This window comes from Centruroides vittatus, unplaced genomic scaffold, assembly GCF_030686945.1.
Source record: "Centruroides vittatus isolate TY-2023 unplaced genomic scaffold, ASM3068694v2 contig_885, whole genome shotgun sequence".
NCBI lineage: Eukaryota > Metazoa > Arthropoda > Arachnida > Scorpiones > Buthidae > Centruroides > Centruroides vittatus.
The window spans coordinates 1,131,662-1,146,923 of record NW_027122577.1 but is presented as its reverse complement, the minus strand read 5'-3'; the positions used below and the strand labels follow the sequence as shown (position 1 = coordinate 1,146,923).

The 15,262-nt window shown below is 31.3% G+C and overlaps 1 protein-coding gene across 2 annotated transcripts; it reads right to left on the bottom strand.

The window, feature by feature from the left end:
* Positions 1-3,066: 3,066 nt before the first annotated feature.
* Positions 3,067-15,262, bottom strand: LOC136983763 (zinc finger protein 596-like). 2 transcript variants are annotated; one of them, XM_067280608.1, is made up of 6 exons: positions 14,986-15,262; positions 10,330-10,420; positions 7,348-7,448; positions 6,931-7,007; positions 6,756-6,861; positions 3,067-4,284 (listed from the first exon to the last, which is right to left on the bottom strand). In XM_067280608.1, exons 1-6 carry the CDS (start codon positions 15,053-15,055, stop codon positions 3,086-3,088), a joined length of 1,644 nt encoding a protein of 547 aa, XP_067136709.1. In that variant the 5' UTR covers positions 15,056-15,262; the 3' UTR covers positions 3,067-3,085. The 2 variants fall into 2 exon arrangements, with proteins under 2 accessions (XP_067136709.1, XP_067136711.1); XM_067280610.1 differs by lacking the exon at positions 7,348-7,448 and having other exon boundaries at positions 3,068-4,284.

The window sequence follows — 15,262 nt, the reverse complement described above, 5'->3', positions numbered from 1 at the left end:
CTTTGTGTGCATTGTAAAACCTTATTTACTGTACCAGTATATTATATTTAAGAGCCCACATTTGGAAAATGTTTGAGCTTAGTGGGCTTCTAAAAGGGGCAGTATAGTAAACAAAATTTGTATCTGATTGATAGCAGCAAAAGTATACATTTATAAATATTAATAATTTTGTATATGAATGATGGAAATATATTATCAAAACTGAATAGTTTACATGTAAAAATATACTTTTTAAATTAGTTTTAATAAAACTAATTAAAGATTTAAATCATCTGATGTAAGATTTATTACTAACAAAAAATTTTTTAAAAGAATGAATATATCAATGACAATACCATCATTGATATATTTGGTATGTAAAAAATTAGACTGTAGACTGGATAATCTTGAATATTACCAATATTGTACATATTCATTTTCAAGTAATTTGGCTGTGATTTGAAAATTTAGTGTCTACAATTTAACTGTAGATGTGTATAGTATAGGAACATTCTCAATTGCATAATTAAAAATACTTTTGTAATGTATTTTTAATTATGCAATAGGTTAATGTGTTTTTTATGGACTGAACGGTTAATGTTCTGAAAGTATTTAAGATTTAATTTTTTCAAATTATCCGTTAATTAAAAGTGAAAATTAAGTATTACTATTTGAAAAAAACTCCAAAAAGTGGATGTACTACTAAAATTAATACCAAAATTCTTAAATTCAGTAAAAATGAACATTTATTAAGTGTTGAGTAACAGATTTTTGAATGCTAGAATTGGGGAGCATCGAGACACCATTAGGAAGTGTCTACGTACAATTGTCTCGGCAGCCTTTGCTCGTGACGGAGATATAGCTGTTTCTTTAGATAGAGCATGCCCACTACATCACGCTTCGGCTATGACGTGACTTCGATATTTGGAAAGTCCAAAATTTATAAGGTTAGCAAGAAAAGGGCCACAATTAACTTTATAAAGATTCTGCAGTGATGTCACATGCTTGTAGGACATTATTTGAAGTTTTATTTATCACCATTTTGCGATATTTATGTTTTTACTCGCAATATATGTCGTATTTATTTATTTATTTTATAGTTTTCTTGTTTATGATTTATTCCTATTTAATATATTTATGTACCTGTGCATGTGACTTGCTATGTAAATTTGTAATTTTCAATGTTTTTAATTTAAAATATGCTTCATGTCCTGTTTATTATATTCCATTCTAGAACCTGATGAGGCCACTGTACATGGTTGAAAATGTTTGTTCCATTAATTAATAAACATTCTATTTTTACTGAATTTAAGGTCATTTTTGTATTAATTTTATTACTATTTGTTTATGTATGAGAAAATCTGCTGTTTAAAATTTTTAACTTGCATATTACATGAAAAAGAATATATGAACACACTAAGTAAACTATACAAGAATTCTGACATACTATTTTAATAATAATAAAACAACAAAAATTGAACTATTGTTTCTATATAATCTGGTGGCTTCTTATCAAAATAGAAATGTTAAGAAATTGTTCACTATAAAAAAAATTTGATTTTATGATTAGATTAATTTCATATTCTACAAAAATCACACTAATTTACATGCAGATATTAACTCTGAAATTCATAGTACTTGATTGTTCATTGTTCAATTAGTTGTATGTTCTTGAAACTTAGCATAAAGTTGCTATCGAGAACAAATCAACCCTCCTCTTTACGGAAAAAGATAATGTTTATTTTATATAATTTATAATGGATACGTATTTCGGGTTTTATGCCCCTCTTCGGTCCCTATTTTATTATGTATATTGGTAAAACTAAAAATGATTATAGTGACAACTGGAATAACTAATTATTAAAACTATGGGGTAGAACCAGTAAAACTGTAAAAATAAAAATATTTTGGTTAAAATTTGTTTAAAAAAATTGACTAATAAAGGTGGTAAAAAGTTTAAAACAAGGCATAAAGGTTTTTGCTGACAATGAAAGCCATTGCTGTTTTTTAGACAGATAAATATTACTAGAAAAATCTATTATAAATTTTATTTTGCATTTGAAAATGGTAACAATTTAGAGATGTCAAGCTTATTTTCATACAACAAATATTTGTATTATACAGTCAAACCTGTTTTTATGCGGGGGATACGGACCGCATTAAAAAAGACGCATTAAAAAAAATAGCCCGAAACTTCACGAATGGCTGTAAAAAATAGTTTTCGCAACACAATTAAAAAATACTTTTTTTAATGCGGTCAACAGGGACCGCATAAAAAAAGTCTCACATAGAAAATAACTCAAAACCGTACGAAATAGAATTTATTGACAACAGATGTCAGCACTTGACTGCATCGTCTGGTCTATCGTCTGTTTTACATATTTTTGTCCAGGTGGTGTTTTGTTGACTTAAAAAGTAAATTATTTCATTTTTCGCATATTCATGCAATAATATTACGATAATAAGTGCATTTATGCTATAATAAGTATATTTAGCTATAATAAGTCAACGTGAGACATGACGAATCGCACGAGACTAGTCGCCAACTATATCGCACAAATAAAAAATCGCACAAAAAAAACCGCATAAATTAAAAATTCGCATTAAAAAAATCGCACAAATAAAAATCGCACATAAAAAGAGCGCATAAAAACAGGTTTGACTGTATTGTGTATTATGTATTATATATAGCAAATATTATATGTAGTACAAAATTATATTCTTTCTATTAATTAAAAGAGGAATATAACATCTAAACTGCCATATTTTTATGATGATAACACTTTGGTCTTACGTTTAAGAAGTGATTTTATTTTAATATTTCACACTTTCGAAAGATTAATCTCTCGTCATCAGAATGTTAATAATTGTAATAGGTTAATCTGTCAAAACTACTTAATCATGTTAAAATAAATGACTTCTTAAACATAAATCTAAAATGTTTCTGCTAACCTGAGAGGTTATTTTCACAAAAATATATTAATCATTACTTAACATTGATTCAAATAGTTTTATAAAAATAAATTATTTTCTTTTAGTAAAATATTATGCATGATTAAATTTAAATTTCTAAAACGGCATTAAAATTTTTTTTGATACAGAAATATCATAATTGCTCAAAAGTATAATTGAGATGACTATTAATAACTTGATGCAAATCGTTTGAAATACTCATTAATATTTTAAAATTATCTTTATTAGAAAGAATGCCGGACGGAGATGCTAAAACGTCTGTAATAGATTTGTGAACCTGACTAATTTTAGTAAAAATATCTGTGTCTACCGGTAAGAGTAAAAGTTTGCAGACGGAAGTAAAACTAGATAACCAATTGTAATAATCTTGACTGTTGAAGTCGGGATATATTACGTAATCTATATGATCGGGATTAGGTGTATCTAAAAGTGTTTCTTGTCCCGTAGATTTTGTGCCGTCGGATACTTCTGTAACGTATTTTAAATTATTCGATAGAATATTAGACACGTCTACGGAACTAAACATTTGTAAAACAGTTGTTGGATTGGTATCAATTGCAGATTTATCTGAGTTTGTTATGGATGATGGTGACGATGAAATTAATACTGTTGTGGTATTGGGATTTTCAGTCATTTTATCCCTACACTGTTCGGTTGAAATTCCTGAGGTATCTTGAATAAAAGTTTGTTGCGAAATTATATTTGAAACAGATTTTACCGATTCGCTTATTAATTGGTTTTCGGGTTCCAGAGATGCTTCGAATGAAAAATTATCGGTAGTCGGAAATGCCGATGCACTAGTATTACATTTTTTATCTCCGACAGAATTATGCTTTCTTGTAAAATGACTTCTCAGTTGGGCAGCACGTTTAAATGTTTCTCCGCACGACTGGCACAGAAATGATTTCGTTCCCTCGTGATCTCTTTCGTGACGACGTTTGCTGGAGCAGTCGGCAAACGACGCGTGGCAAATCTCGCATTTATAAGGTCTTTCTCCCGTGTGAAGAATTTTATGTCTTTTGAGATCGGATTTATGAGCAAATGATTTTCCACATATTTGACAAGAATGTGGTCGCTCACCGGTATGTTTCAACATATGTGAACGAAGATAAACTGCTTGAGAAAATCTTCTTTTACACAATTTACATTCAAAGGGCATCTCGCCAGAATGTATTGTTAAATGTCTTCTAAAGCAACTATTCTGACGAAAGCTCTTTGAACAAATGCTACATTCGTATAATTTTTGATTGCTATGTCTTGCTTTGTGTTCTCTCAGAGAGACGGAACTTGAAAAACTCTGCTTGCAAATGTCACAAGGGAAAGGTTTTGCTCCTAAAATTAAATTAAAAGGAGGAAAACAAATTACTTATTACAAAATAAGGGTGTATATTTTAAATCTTGTTTGTAAAAATATTAAATTGCAAACAAATCCATAATCCAGTTTCTCCATACAGAAAAAAAATTATCAATAAATTTTTTGATATTTTTAAGTTTAATTATAATTATAATTAAAATTAAATGGAAAATTCTGTTTATTTGATGTTACTTATTTTTTTAGATAGCGTACAAATCAGACTGTTATAATTTAACGTGTATATTGATAACATATAAACTTGATTAAACTTTGTTTATTTTACAAAATTATTTCTGAAAATGAAAACAGTCTACGTCAGTGGTGAGGAAACTACATCCTGTGAGATTTTCTATGGCCTATGATCAATCAATTACAGATTATTATTATGTTGGTGGGTTATGTGAGACATACTCAGTTAACACCAGTGGCTGTGTACCAAAAAAATGTCGGACCAAAGTCGAGGCATAGTAACCAAAACAAAAATTAAAGAAGTGTATCAGTATGTCTCTGTATTCAAGAATTTCCTCACAATATGACATGTATTCAATATAGTAGCCTTCTGTAGTGTGATGTGTTTCTATTCACTTGTAATCTGCCCAGGCTTTTGTGTAGTGTGTGTGGTATGACACCTGTAGAGGAGAGAACGACAGGTACAATAAGTACCCTATCCATCCTCCACAGATGCCGTATTTCCTGGGCGAGTTCTGTGTACTTGCTTATTTTTTTCCAGTGCATGTGTTTTGTATATTGTGAGTGTTTGGAAATGGATTTGTCTATAACGTATGTGGTATGTGGTTTTATTGTGTTTGTCAACGAGTGTGATGTCTGGTCTGTTGTGATAAATTGTTTTATCTGAGATTATGGCTCTGTCATAGTACATTTTGTGAGTGTTGTTTTCCAATACTGTCTGTGGAATGTATTTGTAGTATGGTTCGTGGATGTCTACTAATTTGTATTTCTTTGCAAGCTCTTGGTGTATTATATTTGCTACTTGATTATGTCTATGTAAATAATCTGTCTGTGCCAAGAGCTTGCAACCGAAAGTGATGTGTTGTATAGTTTCTGACATGATGTGACATTTTAAGTGTTGTATCTTTGAGTATGTGTTTTCTGTAGTTTTTAGTATTTATGACCTGATACTGTATGGCGATCATGAATACTTCCGTCTCCCCAAAGAGGCATCCCCGAGCTAACCAGCTATTTGACGCAGTTTTGTCAACAAAATCCTGGGCCAGGTCATAAAGAGTGCCTGCCATGGAGTGCCTTTTGAGCCCATGATTGCTTAACGGTGTCTATGCTTTTTATATGTTGTGAGTGTAAGTTTAATGGTGTGTTATTTGAGTCTGCTAGATTTACTGCTTTATGTAATTGTGATGTTTCTTGCTTTTTGTAGAAAACTCTTGCAGTGTCCGTATTTTTTGCAGTGAAGGTTAACTACCACATCTTTACGAGGATGGTTCCTCACATCTGTTGAGGGCATTGCAGTAGCCATGCTTGGGCTGCTTTCGCCACCAGTAACCAAGGGAGACTGTGGCCTATTTTTCGAACGTGAACCTCTGTCTAACCCAAGAACACAGACCAGTGTCAATCAGGCCACATCCGCCATCTTTACGTGGAAGGGTTAGTCTTTCTATGGCGGATTTAGGATGATGATGTTTATGCTTAGTGAGTGTTGTTCTTTTTTTCCTTTGGAGTTGCTCAAGATCTGTGTATTTGAGTCTAATGTATAACTCCAAAAGAGTATGTGAATACTGAGATGAGATGTGTGTTTATTGCTATAATTGTGTTCTGAGAATAGCATTTAACCTACTTTGGCATTCTTTAATTAATCTTTGCTTTCTTTGTGCATGTTCTGTTAGTTTGGCCTGTTGGAATCCTAAATACTTGTAGAACTCACCCTCTTCCATGGATTCAATAACGAACCTATTTCCAAGTGCAAAAATCTTTCTTCAGGATTCCTTTTTCAATGTGAAGTGTTTTGCATTTATCTAGGCCAAATTCCATTTGTATGTCCTTGGTGTATGAATGTGTGATTTATAGGAGTTTATGCATCCACACAAAAACAACTTCTTCAAGATTTATGTCATCCATGTACAGTACATGAGATGCAACAGTGTAAACCGTGTTGTTTTTTCATGTCTGATATTGTGTGTTGTTTAACATGTTGGATAATGGATATAAGATGACAAGTTTCTTATTGGAAACTTGTCATCTTATATTTCTCTTATCTCACTTTTGTTGGATTGTATAATAATATGTAGAATTATTTACACATAAATTTAACTTGTTGTAGATACGAAATGATATAAAAGAATATAAAAAATTATTATTTAATATATGATCAGTAATATTTTAAGAATTTGTATTATATAGAAAAATCGACAGACAATAATGTCATTTCCTTAATATTTTTGGCTTATATGGGCTTATTTTAAAATAAAAATCTAACCTGAGTGAGTAATTTTATGGCGAAGCATTCCATCTTTACTTTTAAATCCTTTATTACAAATAGAACAAATGAATCGTTTAGTTCCATTATGTATGTGGAAATGGGCCTAAAATTTATAACAATTATTAACATTATAAAAAGTATAAACTATAATTGAAAATTAATTTATACATACTTTTAAACTTCCTTTCAAAGCAAAAGTTTTGCTGCATATTGGGCATTTAAAATCTTCGGATTCTTCATCTTTTTTAACTAAAACATTTAAAATTTTTTACATATGTTTCATAAAATAACAACAAAATAAAGCATTATATTTGTTTAGAATGAACAAAAAATTTATGTTATACTTTCATAATAAACAACTCAACTAAAACCTGATACATTATGTTACTAAAAACCAACCAATGCTATATATCATCAGGCTACATAACACCTATTATAATAATAAATTATGAAACAATTTGATACTAGAGGGAGATGTTAGGCACCATCTCTTAATAAGTTTAGTAATTATAATTTTACATATGGCATTAGTTGGCTTTTAGTAATACTTTCATAATGTTTACAGCAAGCTTTTATAATAAATACTCACTAATATCTTGAGATAATGTAGAATCACAATCATTAAGTGAACTGTACAAATCATCCAAATTACATTCATCATTACTACTGGAAGACCAGGACTGATAATCCCTGAAAGAAATCTTTCTATAAATCTCTTAGGAAACATTTCTTCAGCCATAATAAATAACCAATTATTTATTTTCATTTGGAGATAGAAAAACTGATTCTGAATATAAGAGAATCTGTTTTTATTACTCTGACAGATGTTCAAACTAATATAGGATATGCAATTCAAGTTTCTAACTACTTTAAGATATTTCACTTAACAATTAGATACTATATTACACTTATGCAATAGATAGAAGATAGTATGTCATAGTAATAGATCTAATTGGCATTTTTAAACTTTTACAGTTACAAAAGATATAGTTTACCATAAATTAAATGGAATATATATCCTTTTACGGTTAATGTGAGCCTAGGTATACAAAATGGTGGTGCTTCTGGTAACCTCGATGGCAAGTGTTTTTAGAAAAGAAATGTCGATGGCACTGATAGTAATGATGCTTTCGTATGCAAATATTCATCAAAAAATTCTGTTAGGGAAACATGAGGAGTAATGTGAATTTCGAATTTTGGTTACGATGTAGACTGATTATGCACGTTGTTAATTTTTTAAAAGTGCCTGTGTTTTTTTAAAGTTTGTACAATTTACTCAAAGTCTAAAGTTATCGAGGAGGAAAGTTTGTCAATGGTAATTAACATGTTAAATGTGTCCTTAACGTGTTTAATGCATATTAAATGTCATAAAAGTGTATTAAAGGTGTGTTAACATTGTGTAAGTGAGATAAAAATTTTGTAAAGGGTTTATATGTGATTCAAATTTGCGTTTAAAGTGTGTAAATGTGTGTTAAACGTGTTTAAACGTGGTTTAAATGTGCGTTTATAGTGTGTAAATGTGTTTAAAAGTATGCAAATGTGTGTTAAACATGTTAAATTTGTCATAACCAAGAATATGTAATAGTGATTTCCGACCCGAAAGACGACGTGAACGACACATGGAAGGCTAGGTGGCCGTGGATCGCAGGTGCCAACCTCTATGGAGACTCTGCCTATCGTAGATGAAAAGGCGAGAGATGTGAATCGTAAGACTGCAGTTCTTAAGAGGAGTAAAATTTATGTACAATACAGGCAAATTTTGTTCGAACCACCGATGTATAGAATCTCGTAATTCACTTCGTCTGTTCATCGATTGAATTTATAGGTAGTATGATGACTTTTTTATTTTTTGTTTCTGTTCCAAGAGTAGGAAAAGTAACCAAAAGCAGAGGAAAAAGTAAGTAGCAAATTTACGTTTTAAAAATGTTTTAGTTTTAAAAAAGTTTAAATGTAGGCGTGTTTAGGTTATTGTCGACGGTCGCCATCTTGTTTGCACTTTTGCGTGTGCAAACAAGATGGCGACTGGAAGCGCCGCCATTTTGTATACCTAGGCTCACATTAACCCTTTTTACTATAGCTGTGTGTGCAAAATCCAGACAGATTCTAAGTAATATGAATGTAATGTGGAACAGTGTGAAGTACGCAGACTTATTACTTTTGTGTTTCACTTATGAAATTCCATAAAATAATTTTATTATTTCATTTAGTAGAAGACATTATATATAATGTAAAATATTAAACTGATGTTCATTCAAACATATATGCAAAATCCTCTCACTATCATTTCCTAATTATTTTATGAGTCTAAAAAATTTCATCACATTATTCTCTTTCTACTAATGATATAAACCAAATGTCTATTTCATTTATATTCATCTATATGATTAGACAATTTCACTCCTCTTTGTTAAATTAAAAGGTTAAGTTGCAGCATTTTCTTTGGATTCTTTCAATAATCGCTCAAAGGATAATTAATCATTTAATTATACTAGATAAAAATGTTAATAAGCCATTCTATGGATATTTTAAGTTCAGTTACTCTATAGAGAGCTTATACAAAACATCACAATAATTAATTCTTTTTACCTCTATTTCCTTACTGTTTTAGTTTGTTTGTTTCTACATTGTCTACTTGGACCTTGTTTATTAATAAAACTTATTATACTGGTGTAGTTCTGATCAGCAAAGAGAGGAAATCTTAGTCAAAAGTCAAAACAAAATGTCTTTATTTTCACCAGAAAATATTTTGTTTTGATGTTGAATATAGTAAGTCAAAGAAACTTAATATTCATCACCAGCATCAAGTATCCTTGAATACTAAAAACTTAATTAAAAACATTATTATTTTTGTATTTATGAAATATGACATATTCTGACTGTATACTCTATTTATATTTTAAAAAATCAATAAAAAATATTCTGGTTGATCATAATAGCATTAATCATCAAATCCATTAAGACATTACCATTAGTATTAGTTTCAGCTTTCTAAAATACCATTATATGCTAAAAATCGTAGTTTCACTATTCAAATGATGTATTTCTTCAAAAAGTCACAATTCTTATCTTGTACTCAACTTTTCTCAGTATAAACATTCCAACAGAAATGATTTTTATAATTAATTCCATTATTTGTCTAGAAATCAAAATGCAATCATGACCCTGGAGATAGGCATTGTTTCCTTTTCCAAGAGATACTCAGTTTATTCACTTCTTTTTTCTCCTTTTATGAACTGAAAATGATTTAAATCAATTTTCTAGGGTTTTATTATACAGATTTTGGCTTGAGTCTCAGAGCTACAGAACCACCTTACAGCTTTCTTACTACCAGTATCAATAAAATTTTTGCTAAAATTGCAACAATGTAGTAACATGGAGGCATTTATTCCACTCTTTCACTCAACAATAAATTACATCAATGACGACTTTCTTGCATATCTAAATTTACAAATTGTTTTTCAATTCTTTCTACGAACATAACTAAGTGCTGTTGTTAATTCATAAATTCATTTTTAATGTTAAATATTTGTATTGTTTCTTAGAAAATCCACAGAGAAGAAATATTATTTACCAATATCGAGATGGGGTGTTGCGTTTCCTTTGTGAAAGCTGTTCATTAGCCACATCTTCGGAGAAGGATACAACAGAAGAGTTGGAATATTCTAAATAATATTAATTAAAATGTTGTTAATTTACATTTAATTTTTTATTATACAAACAGAAATATTAAAAAGAGACATATTGATGAAATAAATTAATCAATCATTATAAGAGAAAAACATATTCTTAGATCTAAATTATATACTTTTACTCTAATTCAGGGGTCTCAAACTCAAACACAACAAAGGGCCAGTCAAATAGATGTATATCAGGTACGGATCATATTCAATATTATCCAGTAAACAAAAATATACTGTAATAAAAAAAGGCTTTAACAAGGGCCCTTTTGCTGCCAGACCTTTGACTTATATGTAAACAGTTAGACATTTGAATTTTTTCTGTTTTATTCCCCGCGAGATGTTAGAAATATTGATTTTTAGAAAAGAAATCATCAAGGCCACGGGCCGGATATGAAGCCTCGACGGGCCGTATTGGGCCTGCAGGCTGCCGGTTTGCAACCCTTGCTCTAATTTTTCAAGAAATAAGATTGTGTAATTCGAATTTGTACTAACAGAGGATTAATTATAGCCTATTATTTACTAAAGTTAGAAGAAGCCATTTTAAAATTTCTTTATATTAAATGTTAACAGTTCTGTTAAATTTTAGAATGTTACTAACTATAATTCATACGATGCACTTTAGAATTAGAATGTTTACCTTTTCTTCTTAATGATTAATCAAAAATATCTGGTTAAAATAATTAAGAATACTGCAATATGAGTTTAATACTACAACTGAATTGATATTTTTGTTCTCTCTAATATTTTAAAATTGTTTGTACTGTAATATACTTGTGAATACAATACAAACAATTTTAAGATTTAAAAAATTATGGAGTCAGTTTTTTTTATCTTTTTTGTTATCTAACATTACTGATTAGAAAAATTCTAAAAAATAATATATTAAACTTTATGATGTAGATTGTAACAGTGTCACTTCAGTAGAATATAGCTTTCTATAACTGCTAAAGCAATAGTATTATTGGAAATCTTGATTTCAAGTCATAAGTTACAAGTCTCAAGTTTTTTTAAAATTCTCAAAAAGTATGGAGCCACTTCAGTCAAGTCTTAAGTCATTTTTTGGGATTGCCAGATGGCTGAATGGTTAGGATGAAAGTCTACTACTGTTCTGGGGATCTGGAATTGAATCCACATAGACAAAAATCCAAGGAATTTTTGAAAGGATGGTCCATCACAGGAAGGACCCAACATATATAGATATATATGTTGGGTCCTTCCTGTCCTTCGCCACTCAGCTGCCCCGCTGCGGGTCTGACTGAACCCATAATGGGCTTGCCGAAAAAAGGTTTTTCTCGGTGCTCACAAGGCAGAATTACAAAAAAAACCTTTAGACTCATTTCACCAACAGATAATTACACAAATCACAGAATTAACAACTATTTTAAATCCAAGATTAGTAACTTTACATTCCATCAATTTAATATTAGATGTGATTAGTGCACTAACATACTTGCCAACCATCAGCATTTTGTATGCTCCATTAGTGAACAGACCACTTTTCCCTTTTGTCAGCATTTTTAAAGAATTTGATATTATCACATAAACACATTATTTAACGAGTAATACCAATATATAGTTCTTACATTCTGACAATATTGTATGTATTTTATTATGAACGACTGAAGTGAAGCAGAATGACATTCTCAGATTCATTCAATTGGGAAAGAACAAGACTGATATTTTTGTATATGTATGTTGGTATATTTGTATGAGAATTTTAGCTCAAATATGATAATTTTAAATTGCATCTTCAAGTCTGGCAACATTAGTACCCTTATGTTGGCAGTTAGATCAATTACAGCCAACTCGTCAGAAAGAAACGAGTTACTTTTACAGTTAGACCAAATTATTGAGCAGTGCAACAGTTTCTCCCAAAAAAGAAGAAACATCTGATTCGTCACTTAAGAATATGCATACCATATGGTATGAACTTTCTCGAGAAAATAAACCAGATGGTTCTTTGAGATTTGTGAGATTTTACAAAGATTTATAATCTTTATAATGTAGTAAAATAGGCTGATGATGGTTTTGCCACATAGCATTGCAGAGTCTTCCATACATTGCAGTGTGGCAAATGAAAAAGACATTCTGTATGGTAAGAAAAAGTAAGACAGAGATAGGAAATAAATCACAACTAGAAAAATCATTGTCCTTAATAACTGCAGTGAAAGTCAATAAACTGACTGTTAGTAACTGTTGAGTACACTGTAACACTAACAAAGCAAACAATATCACAAACACAACAGAGGACACTCATCATGCAACAATATCCCATCTCCTGACAGATTAAGATGAACACATCATAAATCTACGCATAGATTTATGATGTGTCCGGTAAACTACTTGACCTTTTTAAAATTGTGATGTTAAAGAATATAGGGGTGTACTATAGATTACCACCTATGGAATTTCAGGACTTTGATTATATATTTGAACTCAGGGGACCGAGACGAGTTCAACGGTACCCTATTTTTGGACCAGAGACGAAAAATAAAAAAGTTATCATACTTTTTAAGTTACCATACTTTTTTAATGCTCTCACGAAGACGGCACCATAGTTGCTAGTACTGCCATCTTGCGGTAAAGTCTGCAAACTGTGACGTTGGACTACGGTCATCTCCAGTAGGGTTAAACACGCGATACGAGAGCGGAGAGAGCGACGCGACTTCCGATCATCGCGCGATCGCCATTTCAGTTAATGTTACTTATGGCAGCGAACATGGCAGGCCGTTCCCACTGTTCGTGCTCCCGACTGACCTCCCAGAGGGGAGACGCCGGCAGGCCGCCATGTGCTAAACGTCACTAGTTATTGATTCACAATAGTTCTTGAACAAAGTAAAAAAAAGGGGGAAACGTCTACTAAAGGCAATTTTAACGGAAAGCAACGCGACTCCCTATCATCGCGCGATCGCTGGAAAAAAGTTATTTATTTTTTCCAGCGATTATTATTTATTCGTCTCCGGTCCAAAAGTAGGGTATCGTTGAACTCGTCTCGGTCTCCTGAGTTCAGATATATACTCAAAGACCCGAAATTCCATAGGTGGTAATCTATAGTATCCCCGAATATAGAGCTTTTGCCATACTCTCAACAATGTTTATGGCAATAGCTTTATAAAATATCATATGCAAAGATTAATTCAACTTTGTTTATTAAAGATATTTTATATATGCTCTGTGCAATATCAATGTTAATAAATAATTTTTTTGCTCTATGCTGTCAATGTTTTTCTACTAATGTCTCAGCTATTCTCCATGACTGGTAAGTAGTGTTGCCACCCATCCAGTTTTTAAACGGACAGTCCGGTTTTTAATTCATTGTCCGGTGGGTTAACTATTAAGTTTGTCCAGGATTTTGTAGAAATTGTGAAATTATGATGAAACAAAGTACTAGCAAATATTTTTATAAATTTCACTCACCATCTGCATTATGGAGAAGTTTGTAGGAAGTTATATACAAAAAACCAAGAACAAAGAAGGAAGGAAAGGAAAATATATATACATATTAACTATATATATATAAAGATATATATATACAGTCGACTCCGCATAAGTCGACACCCGGATAACTCGTCACTCGTCGGTTGCGTAGTCAGTTTTTTGTGGTCCCGACCGACTTACATAGGCATTAACGTTATTAACCTTAAAAAACTCGGTTTACTTGACATCATTCAACTCATCACCACTGGATATATATATATACAAAAATAAAAATATACCGTATTTTACAAACTATAAGACGCACCTTAATTTTTAAACAATTTTTAAAAAAGAAATACCTATAAGACGCTACGGACTATAAGACGCACCTGAATTTTGGAAGCAATTTTTCGAAGAAAAAAGTGCATCTTATAGTCCGTAAAATACGGTAATGGTGTACTACCACAACGGTTAAGAGTCATTACAACAGTCCCTAATAAGTTGCTTTTAAATGTTCAACACGTGCATCCCAGAAACAGGCCAAATTCGGAATGCTATATCTTGCTAAAGATCACACGTAGATGAAGTTAGGTTCCTTTGACTTTTTTACTCCTACAGGTACGGTCTGCAGCTCGGGTAAAGTCCCAGTCATCTCATACACAGATGTAATTGTACCGGGGTAAGCTCCCGCTACCCTAAAACTATATAACATCGAGTACTCCACGAACAGTCAAAATGGGCTACTCAAAGCCAGAGTAATTGCATCGGCTAAATAGTCAAACCTAGAAGCCTCGGCAGAGCAGTGCAAATCCCAATCGCTTGCGGCCGATTTTGGAGGACTGTATCTAGAAAAGAGTCACAGGTAGAGGTATGGTTTCTTTGGCTTTTTTGCTCCTATGGTCAGTTCTGTTAGGGTCCCAACAGCGTCATTCACATTTTCAATTGTACCGAATATAGATCCATCGAACCTGTCATCGAGATATTCTCTAACTGGAAGACCCATTGAATTATCAAAATCTCATGTTTATAGACTGACCAGCCTCTACTATGCATCATGCACTCGATCGATGAAATATTTAACTACAAAATTTAAAAAAAAAATAAGATATTTTACTGGTAATAGAACTCACCTGTTATTTTTTTTGAGTTATCATTTGCTTTTTCCATCGTTAAGCAATTTAAATTACGTATTTTCTCCATAATACGTCGTCAATCGAGTATACCTACACGAAGTCGCCATTTTGTTTTAAGCAAAATATTAAATTATATTATTATTCAGAAATTCGCCAAATCGTATTCTTTCGCTAATTACATAAAATTACGTTTATTATTACTTGTTAAATGTTTTAACAAGTGATGTATTTTACGATATTCCAAAAACTATATTAAATGGAAAATATTTGGCAG

Coding starts and splice junctions, on each gene's coding strand:
- LOC136983763 (XM_067280608.1), bottom strand. CDS start 15,055: ATGGAGAAAATACGTAATTTAAATTGCTTAACGATGGAAAAAGCAAAT. Junction 7,008..7,347: donor TACATTATCTCAAGATATTA/GTGAGTATTTAT, acceptor TAAATGTTTTAG/TTAAAAAAGATGAAGAATCC. Junction 6,862..6,930: donor CTTTGAAAGGAAGTTTAAAA/GTATGTATAAAT, acceptor TATAAATTTTAG/GCCCATTTCCACATACATAA.